The 25,668-nt window shown below is 36.7% G+C and overlaps 5 protein-coding genes and 2 pseudogenes across 5 annotated transcripts; all 7 read right to left on the bottom strand.

Moving 5' to 3' along the window:
* Positions 1-5,727: 5,727 nt before the first annotated feature.
* LOC149226673 (putative pectinesterase/pectinesterase inhibitor 51 pseudogene) lies at positions 5,728-9,890 on the bottom strand (annotated as a pseudogene).
* A 763-nt stretch (positions 9,891-10,653) lies between these two features.
* Positions 10,654-12,926, bottom strand: LOC149226672 (ammonium transporter 3 member 1-like). Its single transcript, XM_089377547.1, has 4 exons — positions 12,793-12,926; positions 12,370-12,695; positions 11,987-12,272; positions 10,654-11,305 (listed from the first exon to the last, which is right to left on the bottom strand). The coding sequence occupies exons 2-4, from the start codon at positions 12,661-12,663 to the stop codon at positions 10,785-10,787; spliced, it is 1,101 nt and encodes a 366-aa protein (XP_089233673.1). The 5' UTR covers positions 12,664-12,695; positions 12,793-12,926; the 3' UTR covers positions 10,654-10,784.
* Positions 12,927-13,083: 157 nt separating this feature from the next.
* On the bottom strand, positions 13,084-14,673 carry LOC149226671 (ammonium transporter 3 member 1-like). The gene is made up of 2 exons (XM_089377548.1): positions 14,430-14,673; positions 13,084-13,748 (listed from the first exon to the last, which is right to left on the bottom strand). Exons 1-2 carry the CDS (start codon positions 14,656-14,658, stop codon positions 13,228-13,230), a joined length of 750 nt encoding a protein of 249 aa, XP_089233674.1. The 5' UTR covers positions 14,659-14,673; the 3' UTR covers positions 13,084-13,227.
* Positions 14,674-14,717: 44 nt separating this feature from the next.
* On the bottom strand, positions 14,718-15,411 carry LOC149226670 (ammonium transporter 3 member 1-like). The gene is made up of 2 exons (XM_089377549.1): positions 15,235-15,411; positions 14,718-15,137 (listed from the first exon to the last, which is right to left on the bottom strand). The coding sequence occupies exons 1-2, from the start codon at positions 15,409-15,411 to the stop codon at positions 14,985-14,987; spliced, it is 330 nt and encodes a 109-aa protein (XP_089233675.1). The 3' UTR covers positions 14,718-14,984.
* Positions 15,412-15,671: 260 nt separating this feature from the next.
* On the bottom strand, positions 15,672-17,829 carry LOC149226669 (ammonium transporter 3 member 1-like). Its single transcript, XM_089377546.1, has 4 exons — positions 17,698-17,829; positions 17,275-17,600; positions 16,892-17,177; positions 15,672-16,210 (listed from the first exon to the last, which is right to left on the bottom strand). The coding sequence occupies exons 2-4, from the start codon at positions 17,566-17,568 to the stop codon at positions 15,690-15,692; spliced, it is 1,101 nt and encodes a 366-aa protein (XP_089233672.1). The 5' UTR covers positions 17,569-17,600; positions 17,698-17,829; the 3' UTR covers positions 15,672-15,689.
* A 323-nt stretch (positions 17,830-18,152) lies between these two features.
* LOC149226668 (ammonium transporter 3 member 1 pseudogene) lies at positions 18,153-18,644 on the bottom strand (annotated as a pseudogene).
* On the bottom strand, positions 18,560-19,504 carry LOC149226667 (ammonium transporter 3 member 1-like). Its single transcript, XM_089377550.1, has 2 exons — positions 18,992-19,504; positions 18,560-18,894 (listed from the first exon to the last, which is right to left on the bottom strand). Exons 1-2 carry the CDS (start codon positions 19,166-19,168, stop codon positions 18,781-18,783), a joined length of 291 nt encoding a protein of 96 aa, XP_089233676.1. The 5' UTR covers positions 19,169-19,504; the 3' UTR covers positions 18,560-18,780.
* Between the last annotated feature and the right edge of the window lie 6,164 nt (positions 19,505-25,668).

Genomic DNA, 25,668 nt, shown 5'->3' with positions numbered 1-25,668 from the left:
ATTCCACGACTCTTGTTCTTTGAACCAAACATCTCTACTAATTATGGTCTTGTTTGTGACAGTGTTATAAAGTTTGTAAGCTTTTGATTGCTCACTATAACCAATAAATATGCATTTTTCACTTTTATCATCCAATTTTCCTCTTCGCTCCTTAGGCACGTGTGCATAAGCTACACATCCAAACACTCTGAGATGAGATACATTGCAAGATATATCTGACCATGCTTGTTCTGGTACTTCATTCATCACACTCTTTGTAGGACATATTTTGATCACATAAATAGCACATGCAACTGCTTCTACCCAATACTCATTAGACAAGTTTCTTCCTTTCAACATGCTTCTTTCCATATTCATAATGGTTATGTTCTTTCTCTCTACTACACCATTCTGTTGCGGTGTGTATATGGTTGTAAACTGTCTTTTGATTCCATGTTGTTTGCAGTAATCATGGAATGCCTTTGAATCATATTCTCCACCACGATCTGACCTTAATACCTTGATCTGTCGATCACTTTGGTTCTCTGCTAAGGCTTTGAATTCTTTAAACCTTGCAAAAGTTTCAGACTTCTTCTTCAAGAAGTAAACCCAAGTCTTTCTACTATAGTCATCAATGAAAGTGAGGAAGTAACTACTTCCACCAATCAACTGTGTCCTTATAGGTCCACACAAGTCTGTATGCACTAGCTCAAGAGGTTTCTTTGCTCGATATGAAACTCCCTTTGGAAAAATTTCACGGTGTTGCTTTCCCAAGATGAAACACTCACAGGTACTAGCAGGTTCTTTGATGGGAGGTAATCCTCTAACCATCTTTTTCTGCTGCAACAATCTTAAACTAGAAAAGTGAATGTGTCTAAATCGAAAGTGCCATAACCAATCATCATTAGAACATGCAACTGTAAAAGAACTGACCTTATCACTGTAATTCATAATTACAGGAAAGAGTCTATTCCTCGTCATCTGCACCCTCATTATCAACTTCTTGCTTCGGGGCTCGCCCTACATTGCACATTTTTAACCTTGAAAGATAACTTTGTATCCTTTCTGTGTCAATTGACCAACACTTATCAAATTATGTTTGAGACTAGGAACATAATATACCTCTGAGATTGTATTTAGCTCCCCTTGCTTGGTCAGAATGTTGACCACTCCTTTTCCATCTACATCCACAGTCTTTTTAGTCCCCAACTTTACCTCTGTTTTCACAGATTGATCCAAATTTGCAACCAAATTCTTGTTGCCTGTCATGTGGTTACTACAACCATTGTCCAATAAACACACATTATCAGAAGGTTCATGCATTTCATGGAAAGATAGGAACATGGAGTTAGTACTCTCTATAGTGACATTATCTCTCTAGTTCCCTTGATCAACTATCTTCTTCCTGAAATCATGAGCATAGTGACCAAATTTATTACAATAATAACATCTCACCTTTTATTTGTCAAATCTTTGATTATTGCTGAATTTTTTGCAGTTCCTTCCACTTTCATGTTCATGCTCTTCTCAACCTTCTCTCTGACCACCATATCTTCCGCCTCATCCTCTGCCTCTCGATCTACTTTTGTCTCGACCTCTGTCTCTTGAAAGAGAAACCTAGCTTTTGAAATAAGTTTCTAAACTAGAATCCTTATTTTTGTCCATTCTTGCCTCATGTGATAGAAGTGATCCCATCAACTCATCAACTGTCAATTATGCCAAACCTTTGGCTTCTTCTATGGCTTCTACCACAACATCATATTTGGTAGACAAATATTTGAGGACCTTCTCAACCATTGTTTGATCTTTAATTTCTTCACCATAATTTTTTAACTAATTTATGACAGTTATGACCCGATTCATGAAAGAATCGATGTCCTTTGTCTCCTTCATATGCAAACTTTCAAAATATCTCCTAGTATTCTGCAACTTAACAATATTGACTTTGGCCATACCTTTATAGTTTGTTGCCAAAGTATCCCATGCTTCCTTTGCTAAAGACATGATCATAATATTTTGAAACACTGCTCGATTCATTCCCTATTGGATAAGCTACAATGCTTGTGCATTCTTCTTTTTGTCCTTCTTCCATTGTTCCCTCTCTACATTAGCGAGAGCTTGTTCTTTTGCTTCATCCTTATGTTTTGAAAACCTAAACTGGACATGATCCAAAACATCATGTGCCTACAACGTGGCCACCATCTTAATGGCCCATAACTCATAATACTTACCTGTAAACAGTGGGAACTAAGGTTGGAAATTTGAGAAAGCCACCTTTCTCCAAAAGTTTCTCTTCAAAAAACCCTAAATTTCTCCTTTTATAAGCTTTGGAAAACTAATTTTTCAAAAAGGCCCCTCTCAACATATAAACCACGTGATCTTGACCTCGCAATTTTAAAAAACATATGTCTTTTTGTTTATTAACACTCCCGTTGTGGTGATGACATGCGTGCTAATGCTTTCCACGGTGACGAACTCCTGCATTAGTCCGCTAACGCCATGAAATCCAAAGCCAATCCGCATGACTCGAAAATGTGTTAAGTATGCTAGCTTTAACACGGCCCTATGCTAAGCCCACTAGCATTATAATGCCTTGAATACCACTATAAGGTGCGTTATAGCTCAAACAAGGGAAAAATTCTTACAGATTATTGTTGATTTGCTCTCCCTCACTCTTTGTAACCTCGCTCTGATACCAATTCATTGGAAAGGCAGAGGAGACTAAACACAAATTACACACAAAACACATGAGTTGCGGATATTCTATTGATCACACAAAACTTGATTCTTACAATGAACCCGGTGAAGGGTATTTAAGCCTTTTCGGCTAGCAACTCACCTAAAATATCTTGACATGCAACCACACACTAAAATTCGTCTATCACTTAACTCGACTTGACTCAACACTCCACACTCAACACTTAGTTAACTAACTCTCTAATTTTAGCCAAGTCCTCATGCGGGAGTAATTAGCTTATTTTAACAAGACAGGAAAAATCCAAAATCCAAAGTCACAAGGAAATATTGAGCATTAATCACAATTTTATTTGTTTCATTGATGCCCTAAATCTCAACAGAGAAAACAAGCCAATTTTGTAGTTTTAATGACTTTTAAGCTTCCAATGCTTCTTCCTTTTGATGTGTGGCATCTGAAAATACACTAGATATTAGTGTCATTAGTGTATTAAACAACAATTTAGATCTGAGTGACTTAACTATTGGGCATGGCTTGCGTGAATAACCATAAGTTTATGTCATGAAAGATTACAGGGAGTTAATAAAAGGAAGTTTGGGATGTTGATATGTTTTAATAGTTTTCATAGTTGGTTTAATTTAATTTTTAATTTGTCTTACAAATATGATAATTTAATTCTTTGAGTAGAAAATTAGTGGACATTTTCTCCATGCAAGTAGGGTATAGATATTGCATATTATTGTTTTTTATAGGTTTTGTAGTGGTGAGTTTAGAGATGTTTATAATATGATATATAAGAGCTGTTATTTATGTGTTATGATTTTTTACATAGTTTGTTTTATATACAATTTATATATATATGAGGTTGTGTGGGCTGGAGGTTCTAGGGAAAAAAGGATGGTTTTTTTCTTTTAGCAGTTTTTTCATGCATGGTATTTCAACTCATGATTTTATGATTTTGGTTAAGGAAGTATATTTGTTTTCTAATCTAAGATTAATGGATTGGGGATTATGGATGGCACAAAATATACATATTGTATTGTAATATTTTTTTTCCCAGTTTAGGTTTCCAAAGTAAAATTAGTCTTTATCATAAGCATGTAGCAACCTTGTGACCTAAACCAGGTCTATAGCACACAAGCATATACATAAGTCTAACGTGCATAATATTATATCACTGCATCAAAATCACCCTCTATAAGTGTCACAAGACAAACCTTGCCAAGGTGGGACACTACATACTCCCCCTCTTGGATTAAACATGGCCCAAAATTTTCTTATAGTTGTTGGATATATATATATATCTTTCTAAAATCCAATTGGGTTGTCCATCAAGACCAAAAAAATACCATTATTAATCAAGTACTATGTATAGTTATGCCATAATAAATAGATTTTGACATACACCACAATACATACTGTATCAGAATAATCATCTAATCAAATATATTATATCTAGATACTATTATCTGTAAATGATATAACATATAAAACATCTATCATATAAATGACAATGATCTCACATTACACATGATTGTCTTTTCTCTATCTAATGCATTAAGAATTCAATAATTTTCATGTGTCCTTCTCTTAGGTTTCTATAGAAAAATTGAGCTTGTCAACTGACAAACAACTCCCACATTAGTTGTATAAACAACAATGATGGTCCATCCCATGGCATAATCAAATTTGCATACGAGAAGCATCAAATCATCCACATACAATTGTTAGTGAAACTACACAAAAAAACATGTCATATATATAACCCACTCTTACATCCCACTTGATTTATGTCTTCTCAATCCAAATTTTCCCTTTTTCATTCCATAAGACACCCTTGCAATCAAAATCTTTAGGATCTAACTACTTTTTTTTTTTTACTAAATGTTTACTCTTTAGGAAAAATCACAATTTGAGGTTCAAGACATAATTTGTTTTTTTTTTAACTAACAAGCTAAGGTTCCATACAATCCTCATTGACCCACTTTTGTATTATAGACCATTCCTTGAATTCCCATAATCTTCATTATTATTCACTTTTATTGCTCGAGAATCAATTATGAATGACTCAGTTAGAAGATATTCATTCCAAAAACAATTAACTAGCATTTGCACCACATGTTGCAAAAGAAACGCCGTAAGGCAATGATATGAAAAACAATAGCATAGAAGAGAGAAGTCAAAATTTTATGCAAATGACATAAGAAACAACAGCATAGAAGAAAGAAGTCAAAATTTTATGCAATTTTGTTTCTTTACCGGTGTTTATTTTTTATCATCAACAAATGGCCAATTCGAGGCAATGCTAATCTACATTTTTGACAAAGAAAAATCAATAAAAGTCAAAAACAATTATGGATCTAGAATTGAATCTCAACACAGAGGTGTGCCTTACTGTCTAGCATGTATGAGTGGATATCACAATGAGACTTTTCAGAACATTATATACCTTAGTGTCAGACAAGGGATGAACAAAGAGGAATCCCAGATAAAATGGAGACTTCTGGCTTATTTTAAGTTTGATACATTATAAGTGCTACATGCTTTTTCCAACCCTAGCGTTGCTTCTGATCCTAAAAGAATTCCACAATGTTCTGATTTTTATTGAGAGCTGAGAAAGTGTTAAAACATGTGTACAAACTCATAACGTTAAAGAGGAGTATACTATAAATATAAGATTTATCCCACGTGTCTATCTAGTCCTGTCAACAAATCTAAAATAACTAATCTTACCATTGGTTTAGGAGCCTATAATACAATTGGATGGATATAAACTCAATTACATCTTAGAAATCATGGGAAGACAATCATATGGATGGAAATGATAAACATACATAAAGTTGAAAAAAGTAAATGCATCATTGCTTGTGTGCAGCATAAGGACACCCACAGGGAGATATATTTTGAATAACATCACTCCTTGGAAAAATCAAAGAGAGTGTATGCAAATTGTCACACAGAATAAGCCATGACGTTGTCGAGAATAACATGCTGTTAAAAATTAAGTACCTTATTCTTCAAATGATCAAAGTATTATCCAAACTTATATTGTTCTAGAATCTATTAGTTCCAACGATGTTTAAATTATTCTTCATTGTGGTTGTCTTTTTATTTCTGGTGTTAATAATAGTTTGAGCAAAGTCCTCTACCCACGGCATCCATCCCTCAGGGCTAATGGCCTCTCCCAAATATGAATCTATGCAGATTGCTCTGGAGTACATCTTCCATGGCCGACCCAAATAGCCTTTGTAAATTTTTGGGTTGGCATAGTAAGCCCTCATATATTCTTCAGTTCCATTGATAGTGCAGTTATGGAAAACAAATCCTGTGGGCTCGGCTGGATCTGTTCGATCCTGCGCAGTGACAGGATCTGATGATCCTTTGTCTAAGTTTATTTGACGAGGACGCAGCAGAATGAGACAGTTTTCAAAGATGGCTGCCGAGTCTCCAAATATGAAGTCAACAGTGCCTTCTATTCTGCAGTTTCTATAGAACTGACGAAGAATATGAGTGTACAATGTATCCTGGTGGCCAAGAAAGGCACAGTTGTAGAAGGCAGAGTGATTACTATCTACTCTTAGGGCTACCGCTTGTTGACTACCTGGCCCTGCTGCATTTTCGAATGTTATATCCCGTGCTAAGAAGCCATCAGCATTTACAGCTGCAATTGTGAAAACAAATAAATTAGCAATCCTCAACATCTAAAACAAGATTTAGTGGGATCGAGGAATATGGATTGATTGAATTTTCCTTTGATAAGAGTTCAAAACCAAAGAACGATGGTAATTGTAAGTATTAAATTCCGTCTTTGTTTAGAAATAGCATACACATATTTATCTAGTTATCAGAATAAACAGAGGATCCGATTTTAGCATATGCCCATTGAAATTTCTCAAACTTACAAACCCCAATGCATGTTGAAAGACATTACACCTATCATATGAAAGGGTTCCAAATATCTTATTCTTAAAATGTAAAACGATAATTAATTTTTTTGCTGCTTTAATAGGATGAAAGAAGTGCAGAATCTGCAAAAATAAATGTTATTGCTCTCTTCTTTTCAGCAACCTACAATCTGAAGAAAAGCATTATTGCTTCCCTTGCAAATGACGGATTGCATTCCAAGCACTGCTGGATTTTGATTGTTTCCTTCTCCTCTCATTTGTATTTTGTTGATGCTTTCTAGATCAGCATTCCTTTGCAAGGGAATTAATCTGGGTTGAACTCAAGTAGAAAATTTCTCTCTCATTAATTGGATGGTCATTTTCACAATTGATTGTCTCCAAAGAAGTCTTGTCAGCCAAATCTCTACCTTTCCTCAGGCTTTTAAGTTTAACCAGCATGCAGGCCCTCAGTGTTGTGGTTTGGCATTTTTATCCAGTAGTTCTTAGCAACATGGCAGAAAGGGCACACTTTATGTCCATGCAGAAGGAATTGGAAGCAATGGTAGTGGATTCCTTGGCCACAGAATTGAACAAGCGTTTAAAGCCCTTTGGGTTCTGCAAGAAGACCCATAAAAATCTGCAAATGTATCAAAGAGAATTGCTTCCTAGATCATACTTGTACAATAAGTGATCATAGTAGAAGGTCATTTGATTGTGAAACCGTTGTGGGATTCAATCCAAGTGACCTGAATTTACTGTAGATAGACGTCCTCTTTGATATCCATGTTTATCTCCATTCAGGGGCTAGGATGTCACTAGGGCATCTAGAGAATAGCTAAAAGGAGGGAGGCACTCTTTGAAGAACTGAAGACGCCTTTAAAAAAACAGCACATTCGCTAGACAAAGGGGCCTGTGGAGGCAATCTAAAAAGGCAAAGGGCCAGATAGGAGTTTCCCATGAAGAAAGAAGACAAGTCCAAAAATGCTCTCAAGGAAAAAGGGATGAATGCCAAACTGTTTGTACAATGGGTTATGGAACTGTTTGTTTATGCTAAATCATACACTGTAGCATGAGGAATTGGACTGTCTCAGCCTGCGCGCAGTCAGGTGGTAACGAGGTAGGCCCCAAGATTTCAACACCATATAGTACTATAGGTCTGTTAATTGTGTCAAAAAATGCATCTCAGAAGAGATGTCCTGAAAATGCATATGGAAGTATTGTCGGTCAAGCATGGAGAGAGACCTATAACCCTTTCTAAGTTTGGGTTGAAAGACATGCCTTAAGCTAAACCTAAGGGCTATGGATTAGATCCCATAGATGTATAAGCAATGGTAATCTCCACCTCGCTTCCTTTGAAGAAGAAGTGGAAGTTTGTTAGGGTGCTCTTGGATATTTAAATCACAACCTCAGTTTCACTAAGGTTCACCACCATCATTCTATGACCATCACATTGGCAGGGGCATCAAGCTATCTCTGAATGTCCCTAGGGGAGGAGGCTAAAAGGATCAAATCCTATGCAAATAAGAATAAGGTAAACAAAACATGGTGTAAAACGTAAACATCTCCCTTGTGGAAGTACTCGCTCGGTTATGCTCTAACCCATTAATGTATATCCCATGGAATTTCATGAAAGCAACTATGAGACACTCAAAGATGCCAATTTCACGTAGTCTCCAGAACGATAATTCCCTTGGAACAGAGTCCAAAAGCCTTCTGAAAATCCACAAAGCAACAGGACTTTAGATGAGGGACGTCAGCTTCCTTGATAATAGCACACAGGCTAAAAATGTGGTCACTAGTTTCATAATCTCTTCTAAGACTTCGTTGCCCCATAGCTTTGAATTTGTTCCTCTCTATATGTTGAGAAAGCCACACGTTCACGCCCATAACATAGAGTTCGACAAAGGCACGCCCAATCATAATATTCCTGTAATTATTTCTATCAGAAATATCCTTCAATTGGAAGATGGGGTGGATGATATTTTGAGACCATGAAGAGGGAAAGCCAATGCAAATTCAACTTGCAGACCTTACTCATCTACTTTTTTGCTGGTGCTCAAGATCCTAACAGCTCTTTTAATGTCTCTTGGGGTGAATTAGTGACAAAAGGTGAGAGAGGAGAGAATATGGACTAAGGTTGACCCGAAAAATCACAGAGGGATGTGGTCCGCAAGAACCATGTGTAATGATCAAAACATGTTGGAAGAGCAGATTTTCCAATTTCAATTCAAGGCATCTCAAATCTGCCAGGAACCACACCATGATCAAACACAATAACAAAACCAAACTCAGGCAAAGAAATAAATTCCAACTTAATATGAAGAGGAAGAGGAACAATGATGAGCATTACCAACAGTTGCAGAGCCATATGTACTTGGAACACCAGGCAGGGATGGCACACGCATAGACCCCGTGATCACAGTCTTCCCCATGCCATCACCCACAAACATAAGATTAGTTTTACTGGGAGGAACCCTAACAATCTCCTTATACACCCCAGCCTTTATATGTATCACGAATCTCCGCTCAGATTTATCCGGTGCACTGTTCACCGCCTGTTGAATACTCATAGAGGATTCATCCTTGGACACAGTCACATCGGGAACCAATTTATCAACCTCTAATACATCCCAAATTTGATTATAATGATGGTAATAATCTGCAGTACTAGAGGAATTGGATGATCTCTCTGTTTTTGGAGGCCTCCATAGGACCATATTCTGTCCGTATGTATCCAGAGCATCTACCATGCTAAGGGCATTGCTGGTCAAGCTCATGACTGTAAGAACAGGTTACGTTACACAGCGGCTGCTCAGCGAGATTTGAAGCAGCAAAAAAACCCATTGTTTGATTATATATAATAAATTAAATATAATCAAACAATGTAGTGACTTACAGTTCTGCCATCTTAACCTGGTTGGAGTGTTCAGAAGTTTTCTTCGCGCAAGGATAGTAATCGACGGATTTCAAGGGGCAGGCCTGCCTCCCCTGATTCAACCACTCTGTCAAAGCGTTATCTGTCCTGGGGATCTCCATCTCTGTCCCTTCCCCAGCTCAGCAGCAATGCTTGTCTCCCCCGATGCAGCTAACGAATCTTCCAGTGGAGTAAATACGCAGAGGAAAAATACGAAGACCGCCGAGAACAGCGAGCCTGAAACCAAATCCAGAGCGAGGGCAAGCGTTGATCTGCGAGGGCAAGCGTTTGATCTGAGGTACAAACCCTGCTGCCCGGATGAAACTATTCGATGAAACGCCCAAACCGTTTGGGCAACCCCGATCAACGGCTGAAATGGTTGCAATCGTCTAACATATAATCCTGTGGCTTACAAGATGACAGGTAGGCAGAGAGAGGAATTGATCTCAGAGGTAAACGCCTTACGGCGTAATTACAGCTGAAGCGAAGGCGGAGAACCACAATGGATAATATCAAATCAGGTTAGAGCGACTGAACCAAATTGGCTTTTGTGAGTGAAAATTCTCAAAGATATTAGACTAAAAGGAATTAAAAATTTAGCACAATTCTAAAGCTTTGAACAGAATAAAATATCTCAAATTTCAGCGCATTTAACTTTTTAGAGTGTTTAGCATTTTTTTATTTTTATTTTTCTTCTTTCAAGTTTTACAATCGAGTATTATCATGATAATTGATAATATGTATTAATATATATATATATATATATATATATATATATATATATATATATATATATATATATATATATATATATATATATATATATATATATATATATATATATATATATATATATATATATATATATATATATTAAACCATTTTTATATTTGAACATTATTTTTTAAAAAATAATTATAATTTTATTAAATAAAAACGTTAAAAAAATAATAATATCACAAATCTTTTAAATTTAATTTAAATATAATTAAACAATGTAAACAGAACCATTTGAGATGAGTCATATAAAATTAATCATAATATAAATTACTTCAATTTTTTTTAAGAAACTGCCTCCAATACGTGAGTGCATTCCAAATTCCTATTTTTATTCATCTTTTTTTATCATTTTTCATAATTCAAGGGCCAAGCAAGGCTAACAAATATTATTACACAGAATAGAACCTTAAATCATTTATGTATAAAACAAATAACTTTAATCGTTACAGGACATATCCCCTGCTTTCCCTCAAATAGATTACACTCTGTGACTTTAACATCAACATTCCATACCAAATCTAAAGAAGTAGGATCACAAGTGTACAGTTACTCCTGTTGCTGCACCGTCGTTAAAATGCTGTGTATTATCAGAATACCATCCGTGCCTTGAATTATCATACTTTTCTCCATCAGCCCACAGAGCATAAGCTTCCTCTCCGTGAACTGCATCATCTCCTATCAAAATTTCCTCGTCTGGCATTCTTAATGGAATGAATAGTTTAATAAATAGTATGATAATGGTTGTGGCAACAATGTTCCATCCTATGATAAAACTAGCTCCCACAATCTGTTTAATAAATTGCATACCACTGCCATAAAATGCCCCCTTTGAATTTGTTACTGCAAGGAACAGTGAACAGAGAGTAGGCTCTGCAAAGAGGCCAGTGAGTGCTCCACCCAACACTCCTGCAACTGCATGTGTGTGAAATACAACCAGTGTATCGTCAACTTTCTGTAACAGGGTTGACCTTTTGTGAAGTACCATCATTGTATACCATGGAATACTACCAGATAGCACTCCCATCGCAATTGCAGCCCATCCTTGGACAACACCTATATAAGGGCAAAAAAAATACTAATATTAATTCTTTGTTTTCAAGTTTTGCATTCTATACTGTAATTCAATTCTTTCAGCTTTTCAAAGATGGATATTTCTCATTCTAAGTTGGGTAAAGATGGATATTTCTCATTCTAAGTTGGGTATTTGTCATTCTATGGAACTATGATATCTAAAGTTTTGACTGTAGGGTATCATGATAGCATCTTCGGATACTTAGCTGAACTCTAATGCAATTGGGGTATTTGATCTCTATTGTAGTTGAAAACCGTGGAAACTTGATTTTTTTGTGTAAATAGGAAGACAGGACAACAACAATTTTTTCGGTAAATTCTTCACCCATTAGAAAAGCATCTGTAAATTGCCAAATTGCCATGGAGGAAGAAATTTAAACATAGAAAAAGCAAAGAGTATCTAAATATATACTCATTGCTGACTACTCATTGCCTGCAGTAAGCAGTCATTGAGTAATTATTTCAAATCCTAGAAAGGAGTCAGCAGTCATTGAGTAATTATTTCAAATCCTAAAGAGGAGTCAGCAGTCATTGAGTAATTATTTCAAATCGTAAAGAGGAGTGAAATGACAGAGAACCCAAATGCACATGAGAAAGTATAGAACAAGCTTCTCAAATCAACCGTTACAGAGTAGAAAAAAAGGGAAATGGAATCTCCCTTACCAGCACCCGGGGTGATGCAGACAAGTCCTGTTATCATGCCCTGAACAGCTCCAATGACTGATGGTTTCTTGAAGAATATAACATCCAGACATGTCCATACAAGAAGGCTGGTAGCTGGACATATGTTAGTATTCAAGACTGCCATGGATGAGACAACATTGGCAGCATAAGGGTCGCCTCCATTAAACCCCAACCAACCCATCCACAAAAATCCTGCTCCAGCCAGCATAAGCAATACATTATTTGGAGGAAATCTTTCCCGGTCTTTTGTCGATCTAGGTCCTACCTGAACCCCCCAATCCACAAAGTAAAACCAATCAGCATATGCAATCTGTGGTAAAGAGTATAAAAAATTAGTAGGTTGCAAGCAATATATGCCATACCCAATAAGTTGCAGTGAAACCTGAAATTCCAGAAGAGACATGGATTACATAACCACCAGAGAAATCAATGACCCCCCACTGAAAGAGGAATCCTCCTCCCCACAAGCTGAAAGCCCCCACTGTATATGAAAATGTGAGCCAGAGTGGCACAAAAGCCATCCATGCCTTGATATTCATTCTTCCAAGCAAGGAACCCGCCAAGAACAGCGAGCCTGAAACCAAATCCAGAGCGAGGGCAAGCGTTGATCTGCGAGGGCAAGCGTTTGATCTGAGCCAGAGTGAAACAAAAGCCATCCATCCCGGTCTTTTGCCGATCTAGGTCCTACCTGAACCCCCCAATCCACAAAGTAAAACCAATCAGCATATGCAATCTTTGGTAAAGAGTATAAAAAATTAGTAGGTTGCAAGCAATATATGCCATACCCAATAAGCTGCAGTGAAACCTGAAATTCCAGAAGAGACATGGATTACATAACCACCAGAGAAATCAATGACCCCCCACTGAAAGAGGAATCCTCCTCCCCACAAGCTGAAAGCCCCCACTGTATGTGAAAATGTGAGCCAGAGTGGCACAAAAGCCATCCATGCCTTGATATTCATTCTTCCAAGCAAGGAACCCGCCAAGAACAGCGAGCCTGAAACCAAATCCAGAGCGAGGGCAAGCGTTTGATCTGAGGTACAAACCCTGCTGCCCGGATTAAACTATTCGATGAAACGCCCAAACCGTTTGGGCAACCCCGATCAACGGCTGAAATGGTTGAAATCGTCTAACATTAAATCCTGTGGCTTACAAGATGACAGGTGGCTTACAAGATGACTTTAACATCAACATTCCATACCAAATCTAAAGAAGTAGGATCACAAGTGTACAGTTACTCCTGTTGCTGCACCGTCGTTAAAATGCTGTGTATTATCAGAATACCATCCGTGCCTTGAATTATCATACTTTTCTCCATCAGCCCACAGAGCATAAGCTTCCTCTCCGTGAACTGCATCATCTCCTATCAAAATTTCCTCGTCTGGCATTCTTAATGGAATGAATAGTTTAATAAATAGTATGATAATGGTTGTGGCAACAATGTTCCATCCTATGATAAAACTAGCTCCCACAATCTGTTTAATAAATTGCATACCACTGCCATAAAATGCCCCCTTTGAATTTGTTACTGCAAGGAACAGTGAACAGAGAGTAGGCTCTGCAAAGAGGCCAGTGAGTGCTCCACCCAACACTCCTGCAACTGCATGTGTGTGAAATACAGCCAGTGTATCGTCAACTTTCTGTAACAGGGTTGACCTTTTGTGAAGTACCGTCATTGTATACCATGGAATACTACCAGATAGCACTCCCATCGCAATTGCAGCCCATCCTTGGACAACACCTATATAAGGGCAAAAAAAATACTAATATTAATTCTTTGTTTTCAAGTTTTGCATTCTATACTGTAATTCAATTCTTTCAGCTTTTCAAAGATGGATATTTCTCATTCTAAGTTGGGTAAAGATGGATATTTCTCATTCTAAGTTGGGTATTTGTCATTCTATGGAACTATGATATCTAAAGTTTTGACTGTAGGGTATCATGATAGCATCTTCGGATACTTAGCTGAACTCTAATGCAATTGGGGTATTTGATCTCTATTGTAGTTGAAAACCGTGGAAACTTGATTTTTTTGTGTAAATAGGAAGACAGGACAACAACAATTTTTTCGGTAAATTCTTCACCCATTAGAAAAGCATCTGTAAATTGCCAAATTGCCATGGAGGAAGAAATTTAAACATAGAAAAAGCAAAGAGTATCTAGATATATACTCATTGCTGACTGCTCATTGCCTGCAGTAAGCAGTCATTGAGTAATTATTTCAAATCCTAGAAAGGAGTCAGCAGTCATTGAGTAATTATTTCAAATCCTAAAGAGGAGTCAGCAGTCATTGAGTAATTATTTCAAATCGTAAAGAGGAGTGAAATGACAGAGAACCCAAATGCACAGGAGAAAGTATAGAACAAGCTTCTCAAATTGACCGTTACAGAGTAGAAAAAAAGGGAAATGGAATCGCCCTTACCAGCACCCGGGGTGATGCAGACAAGTCCTGTTATCATGCCCTGAACAGCTCCAATGACTGATGGTTTCTTGAAGAATATAACATCCAGACATGTCCATACAAGAAGGCTGGTAGCTGCACATATGTTAGTATTCAAGACTGCCATGGATAAGACAACATTGGCAGCATAAGGGCCGCCTCCATTAAACCCCGACCAACCCATCCACAAAAATCCTGCTCCAGCCAGCATAAGCAATACATTATTTGGAGGAAATCTTTCCCGTCTTTTGCCGATCTAGGTCCTACCTGAACCCCCCAATCCACAAAGTAAAACCAATCAGCATATGCAATCTGTGGTAAAGAGTATAAAAAATTAGTAGGTTGCAAGCAATATATGCCATACCCAATAAGTTGCAGTGCAACCTGAAATTCCAGAAGAGACATGGATTACATAACCACCAGAGAAATCAATGAACCCCCACTGAAAGAGGAATCCTCCTCCCCACAAGCTGAAAGCCCCCACTGTATATGAAAATGTGAGCCAGAGTGGCACAAAAGCCATCCATGCCTTGATATTCATTCTTCCAAGCAAGGAACCTGCCAAGAACAGCGAGCCTGAAACCAAATCCAGAGCGAGGGCAAGCGTTGATCTGCGAGGGCAAGCGTTTGATCTGAGCCAGAGTGAAACAAAAGCCATCCATCCCGGTCTTTTGCCGATCTAGGTCCTACCTGAACCCCCCAATCCACAAAGTAAAACCAATCAGCATATGCAATCTGTGGTAAAGAGTATAAAAAATTAGTAGGTTGCAAGCAATATATGCCATACCCAATAAGCTGCAGTGAAACCTGAAATTCCAGAAGAGACATGGATTACATAACCACCAGAGAAATCAATGACCCCCCACTGAAAGAGGAATCCTCCTCCCCACAAGCTGAAAGCCCCCACTGTATGTGAAAATGTGAGCCAGAGTGGCACAAAAGCCATCCATGCCTTGATATTCATTCTTCCAAGCAAGGAACCCGCCAAGAACAGCGAGCCTGAAACCAAATCCAGAGCGAGGGCAAGTGTTGATCTGCGAGGGCAAGCGTTTGATCTGAGGTACAAACCCTGCTGCCCGGATGAAACTATTCGATGAAACGCCCAAACCGTTTGGGCAACCCCGATCAACGGCTGAAATGGTTGCAATCGTCTAACATATAATCCTGTGGCTTACAAGATGACAGGTGGCTTACAAGATGACTTTAACATCAACATTCCATACCAAATCTAAAGAAGTAGGATCACAAGTGTACAGTTACTCTTGTTGTTGCACCGTCGTTAAAATGCTGTGTATTATCAGAATACCATCCATGCCTTGAATTATCATACTTTTCTCCATCAGCCCATTGAGCATAAGCTTCCTCTCCGTGAACTGCATCATCTCCTATCAAAATTTCCTCGTCTGGAATTCTTAATGGAATGAATAGTTTAATAAATAGTATGATAATGGTTGTGGCAACAATGTTCCATCCTATGATAAAACTAGCTCCCACAATCTGTTTAATAAATTGCATACCACTGCCATAAAATGCCCCCTTTGAATTTGTTACTGCAAGGAACAGTGAACAGAGAGTAGGCTCTGCAAAGAGGCCAGTGAGTGCTCCACCCAACACTCCTGCAACTGCATGTGTGTGAAATACAGCCAGTGTATCGTCAACTTTCTGTAACAGGGTTGACCTTTTGTGAAGTACCATCATTGTATACCATGGAATACTACCAGATAGCACTCCCATCGCAATTGCAGCCCATCCTTGGACAACACCTATATAAGGGCAAAAAAAATACTAATATTAATTCTTTGTTTTCAAGTTTTGCATTCTATACTGTAATTCAATTCTTTCAGCTTTTCAAAGATGGATATTTCTCATTCTAAGTTGGGTAAAGATGGATATTTCTCATTCTAAGTTGGGTATTTGTCATTCTATGGAACTATGATATCTAAAGTTTTGACTGTAGGGTATCATGATAGCATCTTCGGATACTTAGCTGAACTCTAATGCAATTGGGGTATTTGATCTCTATTGTAGTTGAAAACCGTGGAAACTTGATTTTTTTGTGTAAATAGGAAGATAGGACAACAACAATTTTTTTGGTAAATTCTTCACCCATTAGAAAAGCATCTGTAAATTGCCAAATTGCCATGGAGGAAGAAATTTAAACATAGAAAAAGCAAAGAGTATCTAAATATATACTCATTGCTGACTGCTCATTGCCTGCAGTAAGCAGTCATTGAGTAATTATTTCAAATCCTAGAAAGGAGTCAGCAGTCATTGAGTAATTATTTCAAATCCTAAAGAGGAGTCAGCAGTCATTGAGTAATTATTTCAAATCGTAAAGAGGAGTGAAATGACAGAGAACCCAAATGCACAGGAGAAAGTATAGAACAAGCTTCTCAAATCGACCGTTACAGAGTAGAAAAAAAGGGAAATGGAATCGCCCTTACCAGCACCCGGGGTGATGCAGACAAGTCCTGTTATCATGCCCTGAACAGCTCCAATGACTGATGGTTTCTTGAAGAATATAACATCCAGACATGTCCATACAAGAAGGCTGGTAGCTGCACATATGTTAGTATTCAAGACTGCCATGGATGAGACAACATTGGCAGCATAAGGGCCGCCTCCATTAAACCCCGACCAACCCATCCACAAAAATCCTGCTCCAGCCAGCATAAGCAATACATTATTTGGAGGAAATCTTTCCCGGTCTTTTGCCGATCTAGGTCCTACCTGAACCCCCCAATCCACAAAGTAAAACCAATCAGCATATGCAATCTGTGGTAAAGAGTATAAAAAATTAGTAGGTTGCAAGCAATATATGCCATACCCAATAAGCTGCAGTGAAACCTGAAATTCCAGAAGAGACATGGATTACATAACCACCAGAGAAATCAATGACCCCCCACTGAAAGAGGAATCCTCCTCCCCACAAGCTGAAAGCCCCCACTGTATATGAAAATGTGAGCCAGAGTGGCACAAAAGCCATCCATGCCTTGATATTCATTCTTCCAAGCAAGGAACCCGCCAAGAACAGCGAGCCTGAAACCAAATCCAGAGCGAGGGCAAGTGTTGATCTGCGAGGGCAAGTGTTTGATCTGAGCCAGAGTGAAACAAAAGCCATCCATCCCGGTCTTTTGCCGATCTAGGTCCTACCTGAACCCCCCAATCCACAAAGTAAAACCAATCAGCATATGCAATCTGTGGTAAAGAGTATAAAAAATTAGTAGGTTGCAAGCAATATATGCCATACCCAATAAGCTGCAGTGAAACCTGAAATTCCAGAAGAGACATGGATTACATAACCACCAGAGAAATCAATGACCCCCCACTGAAAGAGGAATCCTCCTCCCCACAAGCTGAAAGCCCCCACTGTATGTGAAAATGTGAGCCAGAGTGGCACAAAAGCCATCCATGCCTTGATATTCATTCTTCCAAGCAAGGAACCCGCCAAGAACAGCGAGCCTGAAACCAAATCCAGAGCGAGGGCAAGCGTTGATCTGCGAGGGCAAGCGTTTGATCTGAGGTACAAACCCTGCTGCCCGGATTAAACTATTCGATGAAACGCCCAAACCGTTTGGGCAACCCCGATCAACGGCTGAAATGGTTGCAATCGTCTAACATATAATCCTGTGGCTTACAAGATGACAGGTGGCTTACAAGATGACTTTAACATCAACATTCCATACCAAATCTAAAGAAGTAGGATCACAAGTGTACAGTTACTCCTGTTGCTGCACCGTCGTTAAAATGCTGTGTATTATCAGAATACCATCCGTGCCTTGAATTATCATACTTTTCTCCATCAACCCACAGAGCATAAGCTTCCTCTCCGTGAACTGCATCATCTCCTATCAAAATTTCCTCGTCTGGCATTCTTAATGGAATGAATAGTTTAATAAATAGTATGATAATGGTTGTGGCAACAATGTTCCATCCTATGATAAAACTAGCTCCAACAATCTGTTTAATAAATTGCATACCACTGCCATAAAATGCCCCCTTTGAATTTGTTACTGCAAGGAACAGTGAACAGAGAGTAGGATCTGCAAAGAGGCCAGTGAGTGCTCCACCCAACACTCCTGCAACTGCATGTGTGTGAAATACAGCCAGTGTATCGTCAACTTTCTGTAACAGGGTTGACCTTTTGTGAAGTACCATCATTGTATACCATGGAATACTACCAGATAGCACTCCCATCGCAATTGCAGCCCATCCTTGGACAACACCTATATAAGGGCAAAAAAAATACTAATATTAATTCTTTGTTTTCAAGTTTTGCATTCTATACTGTAATTCAATTCTTTCAGCTTTTCAAAGATGGATATTTCTCATCCTAGCCTCCATTAAACCCCGACCAACCCATCCACAAAAATCCTGCTCCAGCCAGCATAAGCAATACATTATTTGGAGGAAATCTTTCCCGGTCTTTTGTCGATCTAGGTCCTACCTGAACCCCCCAATCCACAAAGTAAAACCAATCAGCATATGCAATCTGTGGTAAAGAGTATAAAAAATTAGTAGGTTGCAAGCAATATATGCCATACCCAATAAGCTGCAGTGAAACCTGAAATTCCAGAAGAGACATGGATTACATAACCACCAGAGAAATCAATGACCCCCCACTGAAAGAGGAATCCTCCTCTCCACAAGCTGAAAGCCCCCACTGTATATGAAAATGTGAGCCAGAGTGGCACAAAAGCCATCCATGCCTTGATATTCATTCTTCCAAGCAAGGAACCCTCCAAGAACAGCGAGCCTGAAACCAAATCCAGAACGAGGGCAAGCGTTGATCTGCGAGGGCAAGCGTTTGATCTGAGGTACAAACCCCGCCAAGAACAGCGAGCCTGAAACCAAATCCAGAGCGAGGGCAAGCGTTGATCTGCGAGGGCAAGCGTTTGATCTGAGGTACAAACCCTGCTGCCCGGATGAAACTATTTGATGAAACGCCCAAACCGTTTGGGCAACCCCGATCAACGGCTGAAATGGTTGCAATCGTCTAACATATAATCCTGTGGTTTATAAGATGACAGGTAGGCAGAGAGGGGAGTTGATCTCAGAGGGAAACGCCTTACAGCGTAAATATATCTGTTTGAAAATGACTTGTAACCAAGAACAACTTTCGTAATTATGCAAATATGATATCTATATTATTGAACCTATCTTGATAACTGTAATTCAACTTGTTTTCCAACTATAAAATCACTCATGATTTGTATTCAATAATTAATTAATTCATTTGGTTTCAAGTTTTATTCCTTAGTATTAATACATACACACAAAAAAACAAGCTATAAAGACCATACATTTCTCAAACTATGAAGAATATTGTTGATTTTAAATAAGGTTTAGACTATCATAAAGGCATTTCTATCATATATATATATATATATATATATATATATATATATATATATAGATATATATATATATTACTACCTCTCAAAAGATTACAACCTTTTGCAGGACTACTAACTACTCATACAACTAAGCTCATGATTCCTAAATCCATCAATCTCTTCCATTCCACATATAATACAATCCTCTTATGCTTCTAAATCATGCAATAATTTCCAATTCATCAAAATGTGATCTCACTCTCCTTCAATTTATCTCTCAAAAAATATCACAAGCACATATTCTTGTAAAACAAGAACTGAAGTAAGCTTTTCATTAATCACATAACATTTTCTTCAAGTTAAAATAAAACAAAGTTCTCACCACATAAATTGCTTATCTTCTAAACATGTTATTAGCTTAACAATTTATAAGTGAATCAAATTCCAATAAAGCAGTTCATCAAGTTCATAAACAATATGAATTTTGATTTGATTGCCTAACTAACAATAGTTTATAACAGTTCATGAGTTCAATTCTCATAGTTTCTCTAATTAATTTGGTTAAATAAAATTCAACCAATATGCAATTGACAAAATAATTAAAGAGACTATTATGGCTTTCCTAGACCTAATTTGTCTTAAGCCAATAGAAAAGATATTTCATCAATTTATCACAATAATATTTTTCTACATTTCAAGCATTTGAAAATCAATTTAATTCTACCTACATACAAAATAATTACAATAATAGAGGATAGATACCTAGTTCACACTTGACTCCATATACCAAAAATAATTATTCCAAACATTTTAAACCACCTAATGGTGTTCACTATACCAATCTTAGTATTTTAATTTGTAATAAAAGAAAATTATGGATTTAAATCTCAAGCAAATTCATGTTACAAATCTCTATCCATTTAACTTAATTACACATAATCAATCCTCCTTAACCATGTCTATGAGATTCCTTCAAAATATTTGTGTTCATTCTAACGAGAAGAATTACTTATCTCATAGATATATGTTAGTATGGATTCCACACACATACCTTACCTCATTACTTAGCTCATAGATATATGTTAGTATAGATTCCACACCCATACATTAGCTCATATATATATATGCTAGTATGGGTTCCACATCCATACATAACTTAAGGAAAACATAACCTTCAAGTGTTCCTTAAAATAGCTTCCAAAACCATTCATGCACAAATCATTTAAGCCTCTTGTTTATTAGGAAGGTCATACCACAACCTAGTGTTGGAGTAATTTCAAGTTATTTTATGCATAACGTCAACCCAAACTACACAAAATCATGTCAAACAAATCATAGGAATTCCATTCTTACTCGTTAAGAATGTATTTCCAAATCATATTTTAACACATCAAATTAATGCACATACATTACTCGTGAATCTACATTCAATATAGGAGTGACATCCTTCAAGGTAACTTTTGTTTAGTTTCCAATAGTAAAAAGAGTCAAAGTTAACATAACGAATTCAATCATCGTGTTAATTGAATCTTAACCTTACACTCGTTACACATTCCCAAAGCATACACACCAAAGCCATCAAACTATACTCCAAATTAAGTCAATATTTTTTTTGGTAGATACAATTTTAGTAAGTAATGATGGCTACTAAGCCCATATCACAGTGATAAGGATGCATTAAACATATATGCAACCATGCATGCACTCCACATATCTCACTCACCCATTGACAATCAAACCATTCACATGCTCAGGTTTAACCCCAAACTTCTCAAGCACATCCTTTCCGAGCATGTCTTTAAGTCCTTTATCATATTTCTAATAATTTGTCTTTAACAAAAATAATAAGGGAATATAAAAATGCATTATTTTTCTTTCATGAGTTTCTAAATGATATAATAATAATAATATCCCTTATGCAACCAATATGCTTCCATGTCAATATACACAACAATTCAACATTCATGCAAAATCGACATTCATACAACATCAACCTACAAGAAAGCATGTTGGCCCATTAGGCCCTAGCATTATAACTTGGCTCGGATACCATATGTAAGGTCCCACCTTATCAACCATCAGTAATATAGAGAAGTAGAGGTCACATTAATCACTGATACTCAATTTTTTTATTTTTTTGTAACATTACTAAATTAGTTATCATGTAATCATTTTCCTTCATCTATTTCAATATAAGAATATCACATAAGAAGTTAGGGATAACTTTCCCTTAAATCCAATTCCAAAACACATTTCCTTTCAAGTTTAGAAGATGGTAGCATGTGCTCTTTTCATAGTTACACATGAGCTCTAAGTAAGACTGGAAATAAATTCCACCATAACTTCATGTGCAGACATTAAGCTAGATCATCCTATTTGATTTTCTAGATTATGCTAAATAAGCTCCACTTATTGACTCTTGTTATCATAACCACAAAAGTATCATGCTTCTATTACAAAAATTACATATAATTTATGACTATTAACCTACCTAGAGCAAGGTAACTGAGTGAAGAATATGTCTCTCTTCATCAATACATATAATAAATATGATATGTTTATGAAATAGAAAAATGGAATCACAAAATTTATTGACCCAACAATGTTTCCAAATTCATCAACTAAAAATCATCATTGCCAAGTATTATGGAAAAAAAATTATTTGCAGAATGGCAGTGCTTAAATCATGAGACTCATATAATGAATGTTACAGCAAGTGTAGCTATTGTTACAAATTCAAAAGCATATTATTCTTCAAAAAGTTCCAAGTATTACAATGGGATTGCCAAAATTAGGCACAATTATTTGTTTTCTACAACCACTCAAGCATAAGACTACACCCAGGAATACATGCAGCTTGGACAACTTATTCTCACTTGCACAAGTAATTAAATCCTACATAATTCGTTACTGTAAAATCGTTTCCAACAACAACCTATTTTTTTCATGATATCTTCAGATAATAAAAATAACAATTGTCCTATTCTCTATTCACACTTCAACAACTTATTAAATTCATTTTCACATTCATACAAAATCTTGCAAACATAGGAAGCTACATCTATTAAATAATATATTCATAAATTTCTAGTACATAAAAGTTACAATCAGTAAGACATTTACTCTAAAAATTTATATGCACAAAAGCTATAGCCATTGAGGCCTTTTAACAAACACTTTGCAAGCATGCAATCTACATCCATTGAGGTCTTTTGACAAACACTTTACAAGCATGCAATCTACAACCATTGAGGCATTTTGTCAAACACTTTGCAAGCATGCAATCTACAACCATTGAGACTTTAAAACAACAATTTCAAAGTGCATGAACTAGATTATTTTCATCAATATAGATCACTAGGTAAATCCAAGATGAACAAAAAAAAAATTAGTGAAACCAAACAATAGACAGTCCATATAAAGAACAACAAATCTCCAAAATCGCCTAGATTGGAGAATAAGAGTTTGAAAACTTGTTTTTTGGAATCAAAGTGGGGGTTACATGGTCTTATGGTACAGATACCCCTTGATGTTGAGCTAAATCACAACATAAATTCCCATAAATGTGATTCTTTAAAACAACAACAAAAAAATTCCTACTATCTCATTTATCACTTTTATCAAACACTTAGTGTGCAAATTTCATCTACAGTTGTACATGGAGAAAGAAAACCCAAATTTATGCTAATATGATATTTTCATCAAACTTATGGCAACCTGCTATGGAAAAAAAATCATTATAAATTGAACTTAAAAACTTTGGCAACTCATTCTTGTTTTAATCCCCTTGCATGTACATTCTCATACATAGCTTCCATGAAACTATTAACTCATTGTTGGTTAGCTCAAAAATAACTTTTTGAATATTCATAATTTTTTAATAATTTAAAGTAGAAATTTCTAATAAACTTAAATTCTCCACAACACTTTAAAACGTAATAAGAAACCAAAATTTCAAGAACATTGATAGATATACCTGGCATTGTATATATATAGCTCCAAAAAGATGAGAGTATACTCTAGCTCCAACATCCTTACCAACTCATTTTGAACCATCAAATTTTCCATCCAACCATGTCCAGGGAGAACTTCTCCCCCTGAAACCCCAGAGTTGTAAGAGCTCACAAGCAGTACCAAAATATAGCAGTAGAGAGATATATAAGGCAAGAAGAGGAATATAAGTTTCACTTCCTCCTAATACCAATCATGGTCAGCTCCACCAGGTAGAGCTGCTTAGTAATTTAGTTTTGGAATTTCAAATTCATTTCAAAGGCAATTGGCTACTCTCCAAGTCTCTCCCTCTCATAATATTTTTTTTAAATCTCTCCAACTCTTGGCATCACAATGCACCTCCCCCTAAGTGACAACGCATGAGACACATATATAGGAGGAGCAACAAATTATTGTCATAAAGGAATAGTAATATGCATGCCTTGTATTCCATTTAGAGGAGTGTAACTCACGCCATTAACAAGAGGTATGCATGCCTTAGTTAAAGAGAGTGTAAGAGGAATCTTTTACGATGTGTCTTTAATGAGTGTAAGAGGAATATGTCATTCTTTGATGAGTGCATAAAAGAGAGTGTAATGCATTATTAAAAGAGAGATAATTACATAGAGCCATGCGATTCATGAAGGAGAGAGGTGTGAAGTAATTGAGGTGATGAAGGTGACTTGTAATTCCTTTTAATAATATCATAGTCTCATAGAGAATAATAATAATAATAATAATAATATTGATGATTAAGTCAATATTGAACTATTATGATTGATTAGTGATGAGTTAAATGATTTTCCTTCAACTATACTTGAATATCAATTGATGTAAGGTGATTTACTATTTTTGGAAAGTCATACTTGGGATGCTAGACATGACTTTCTATTTTAGAAAGTCCCTTCAAAATTGTCAGAAATGAAATTTTGTTAAGGAAATTCCTCCATGAGCTTCCCGTGAGTGGTATTCTTCTTCTGGAGAATAGGGATTCCACATCCATATTGCATGCATCTTTGTGCCTTAGTATATTGACGACTCCACGTCTTGATTTAGTCCAACGATCCAAGATTCCACACCTTGATCTTTTAAATATTTATGACTTTGCGTCCCAATCCTTTTATTATAGATCTAAGACTCCACGTCTTTATCTTTCGTAAACTTAGGAATCCGTGCCCTAATCCTTTTATTATAGATCCAAGGCTCCACGTCTTTATCATTCATGGATTTAAGACTACACACCCTAATTTCCATGGCTTCTCATCTACTCTGCTTTGAAACTCTGTGCTTCACCTTAAGGTACTGATTGTGAGCTCATACCCATTTAATGGTTCATCGGTAAGGTCTTATTCAAACACTTTCACACATCACAATCTCATAGATCAAAGGAATCAAATGAATTTCATAATTAACTTATTCACATTTTACCAAGGATTGTGCATGACTTCCACAGTCATTTTGGTTTTGGATAAATGACTTCTGCCATCATTTATAACTTGAGCATACTTGTTGGCAATGACTAGGTCCCCAACCACATCCTGCTTAGTACAAGATTAAGCATTTATAATCATACAAATAATGTATCATCCATAAATCATAATTAACTATATGTTCCAAAAAACCATGATTATCCATGGATCTATGTGTCTCAATCCTGGATCACATCCATGTCATACACCCATGTCAAAACTAGGATACCAAAAGAGAAAACATCAATAATATGCACATAACAAAAACCAGTCTTACCAAAATCAATCTTTATCATAAGCACGTAGTAACCATGTGACCTAAACCAGGTCTATAACACACAATCATATACATAAGTTTGAGATGCATAATATCATATCACTGCATCAAAATCACCCTCTATAAGTGTCAAAACGAACCTTTCCAAA

This window comes from Pinus tabuliformis, chromosome J (genome assembly GCF_031772625.1).
Source record: "Pinus tabuliformis cultivar Carrire ecotype Pingquan chromosome J, CPIR1, whole genome shotgun sequence".
In the NCBI taxonomy this organism is placed as follows: domain Eukaryota; kingdom Viridiplantae; phylum Streptophyta; class Pinopsida; order Pinales; family Pinaceae; genus Pinus; species Pinus tabuliformis.
The sequence above is the reverse complement of the archived record's forward strand: the minus strand, read 5'-3'. Positions and strand labels throughout refer to the sequence as shown.

What these genes read in the sequence shown, in the direction of transcription:
- LOC149226672 (XM_089377547.1), bottom strand. Translation starts at nt 12,663, where the DNA reads ATGGCTTTTGTTTCACTCTGGCTCAGATCAAACGCTTGCCCTCGCAGA. An exon ending in GTTTCACTGCAACTTATTGG is followed by an intron (nt 12,273 to 12,369) that starts GTATGGCATATA and finishes TGGGGGGTTCAG; the next exon opens with GTAGGACCTAGATCGACAAA. An exon ending in CTGCATCACCCCGGGTGCTG is followed by an intron (nt 11,306 to 11,986) that starts GTAAGGGAGATT and finishes GCCCTTATATAG; the next exon opens with GTGTTGTCCAAGGATGGGCT.
- LOC149226671 (XM_089377548.1), bottom strand. Translation starts at nt 14,658, where the DNA reads ATGCTGGCTGGAGCAGGATTTTTGTGGATGGGTTGGTCGGGGTTTAAT. An exon ending in CTGCATCACCCCGGGTGCTG is followed by an intron (nt 13,749 to 14,429) that starts GTAAGGGCGATT and finishes GCCCTTATATAG; the next exon opens with GTGTTGTCCAAGGATGGGCT.
- LOC149226670 (XM_089377549.1), bottom strand. Translation starts at nt 15,411, where the DNA reads ATGAATATCAAGGCATGGATGGCTTTTGTGCCACTCTGGCTCACATTT. An exon ending in GTTTCACTGCAGCTTATTGG is followed by an intron (nt 15,138 to 15,234) that starts GTATGGCATATA and finishes TGGGGGGTTCAG; the next exon opens with GTAGGACCTAGATCGGCAAA.
- LOC149226669 (XM_089377546.1), bottom strand. Translation starts at nt 17,568, where the DNA reads ATGGCTTTTGTTTCACTCTGGCTCAGATCAAACACTTGCCCTCGCAGA. An exon ending in GTTTCACTGCAGCTTATTGG is followed by an intron (nt 17,178 to 17,274) that starts GTATGGCATATA and finishes TGGGGGGTTCAG; the next exon opens with GTAGGACCTAGATCGGCAAA. An exon ending in CTGCATCACCCCGGGTGCTG is followed by an intron (nt 16,211 to 16,891) that starts GTAAGGGCGATT and finishes GCCCTTATATAG; the next exon opens with GTGTTGTCCAAGGATGGGCT.
- LOC149226667 (XM_089377550.1), bottom strand. Translation starts at nt 19,168, where the DNA reads ATGAATATCAAGGCATGGATGGCTTTTGTGCCACTCTGGCTCACATTT. An exon ending in GTTTCACTGCAGCTTATTGG is followed by an intron (nt 18,895 to 18,991) that starts GTATGGCATATA and finishes TGGGGGGTTCAG; the next exon opens with GTAGGACCTAGATCGACAAA.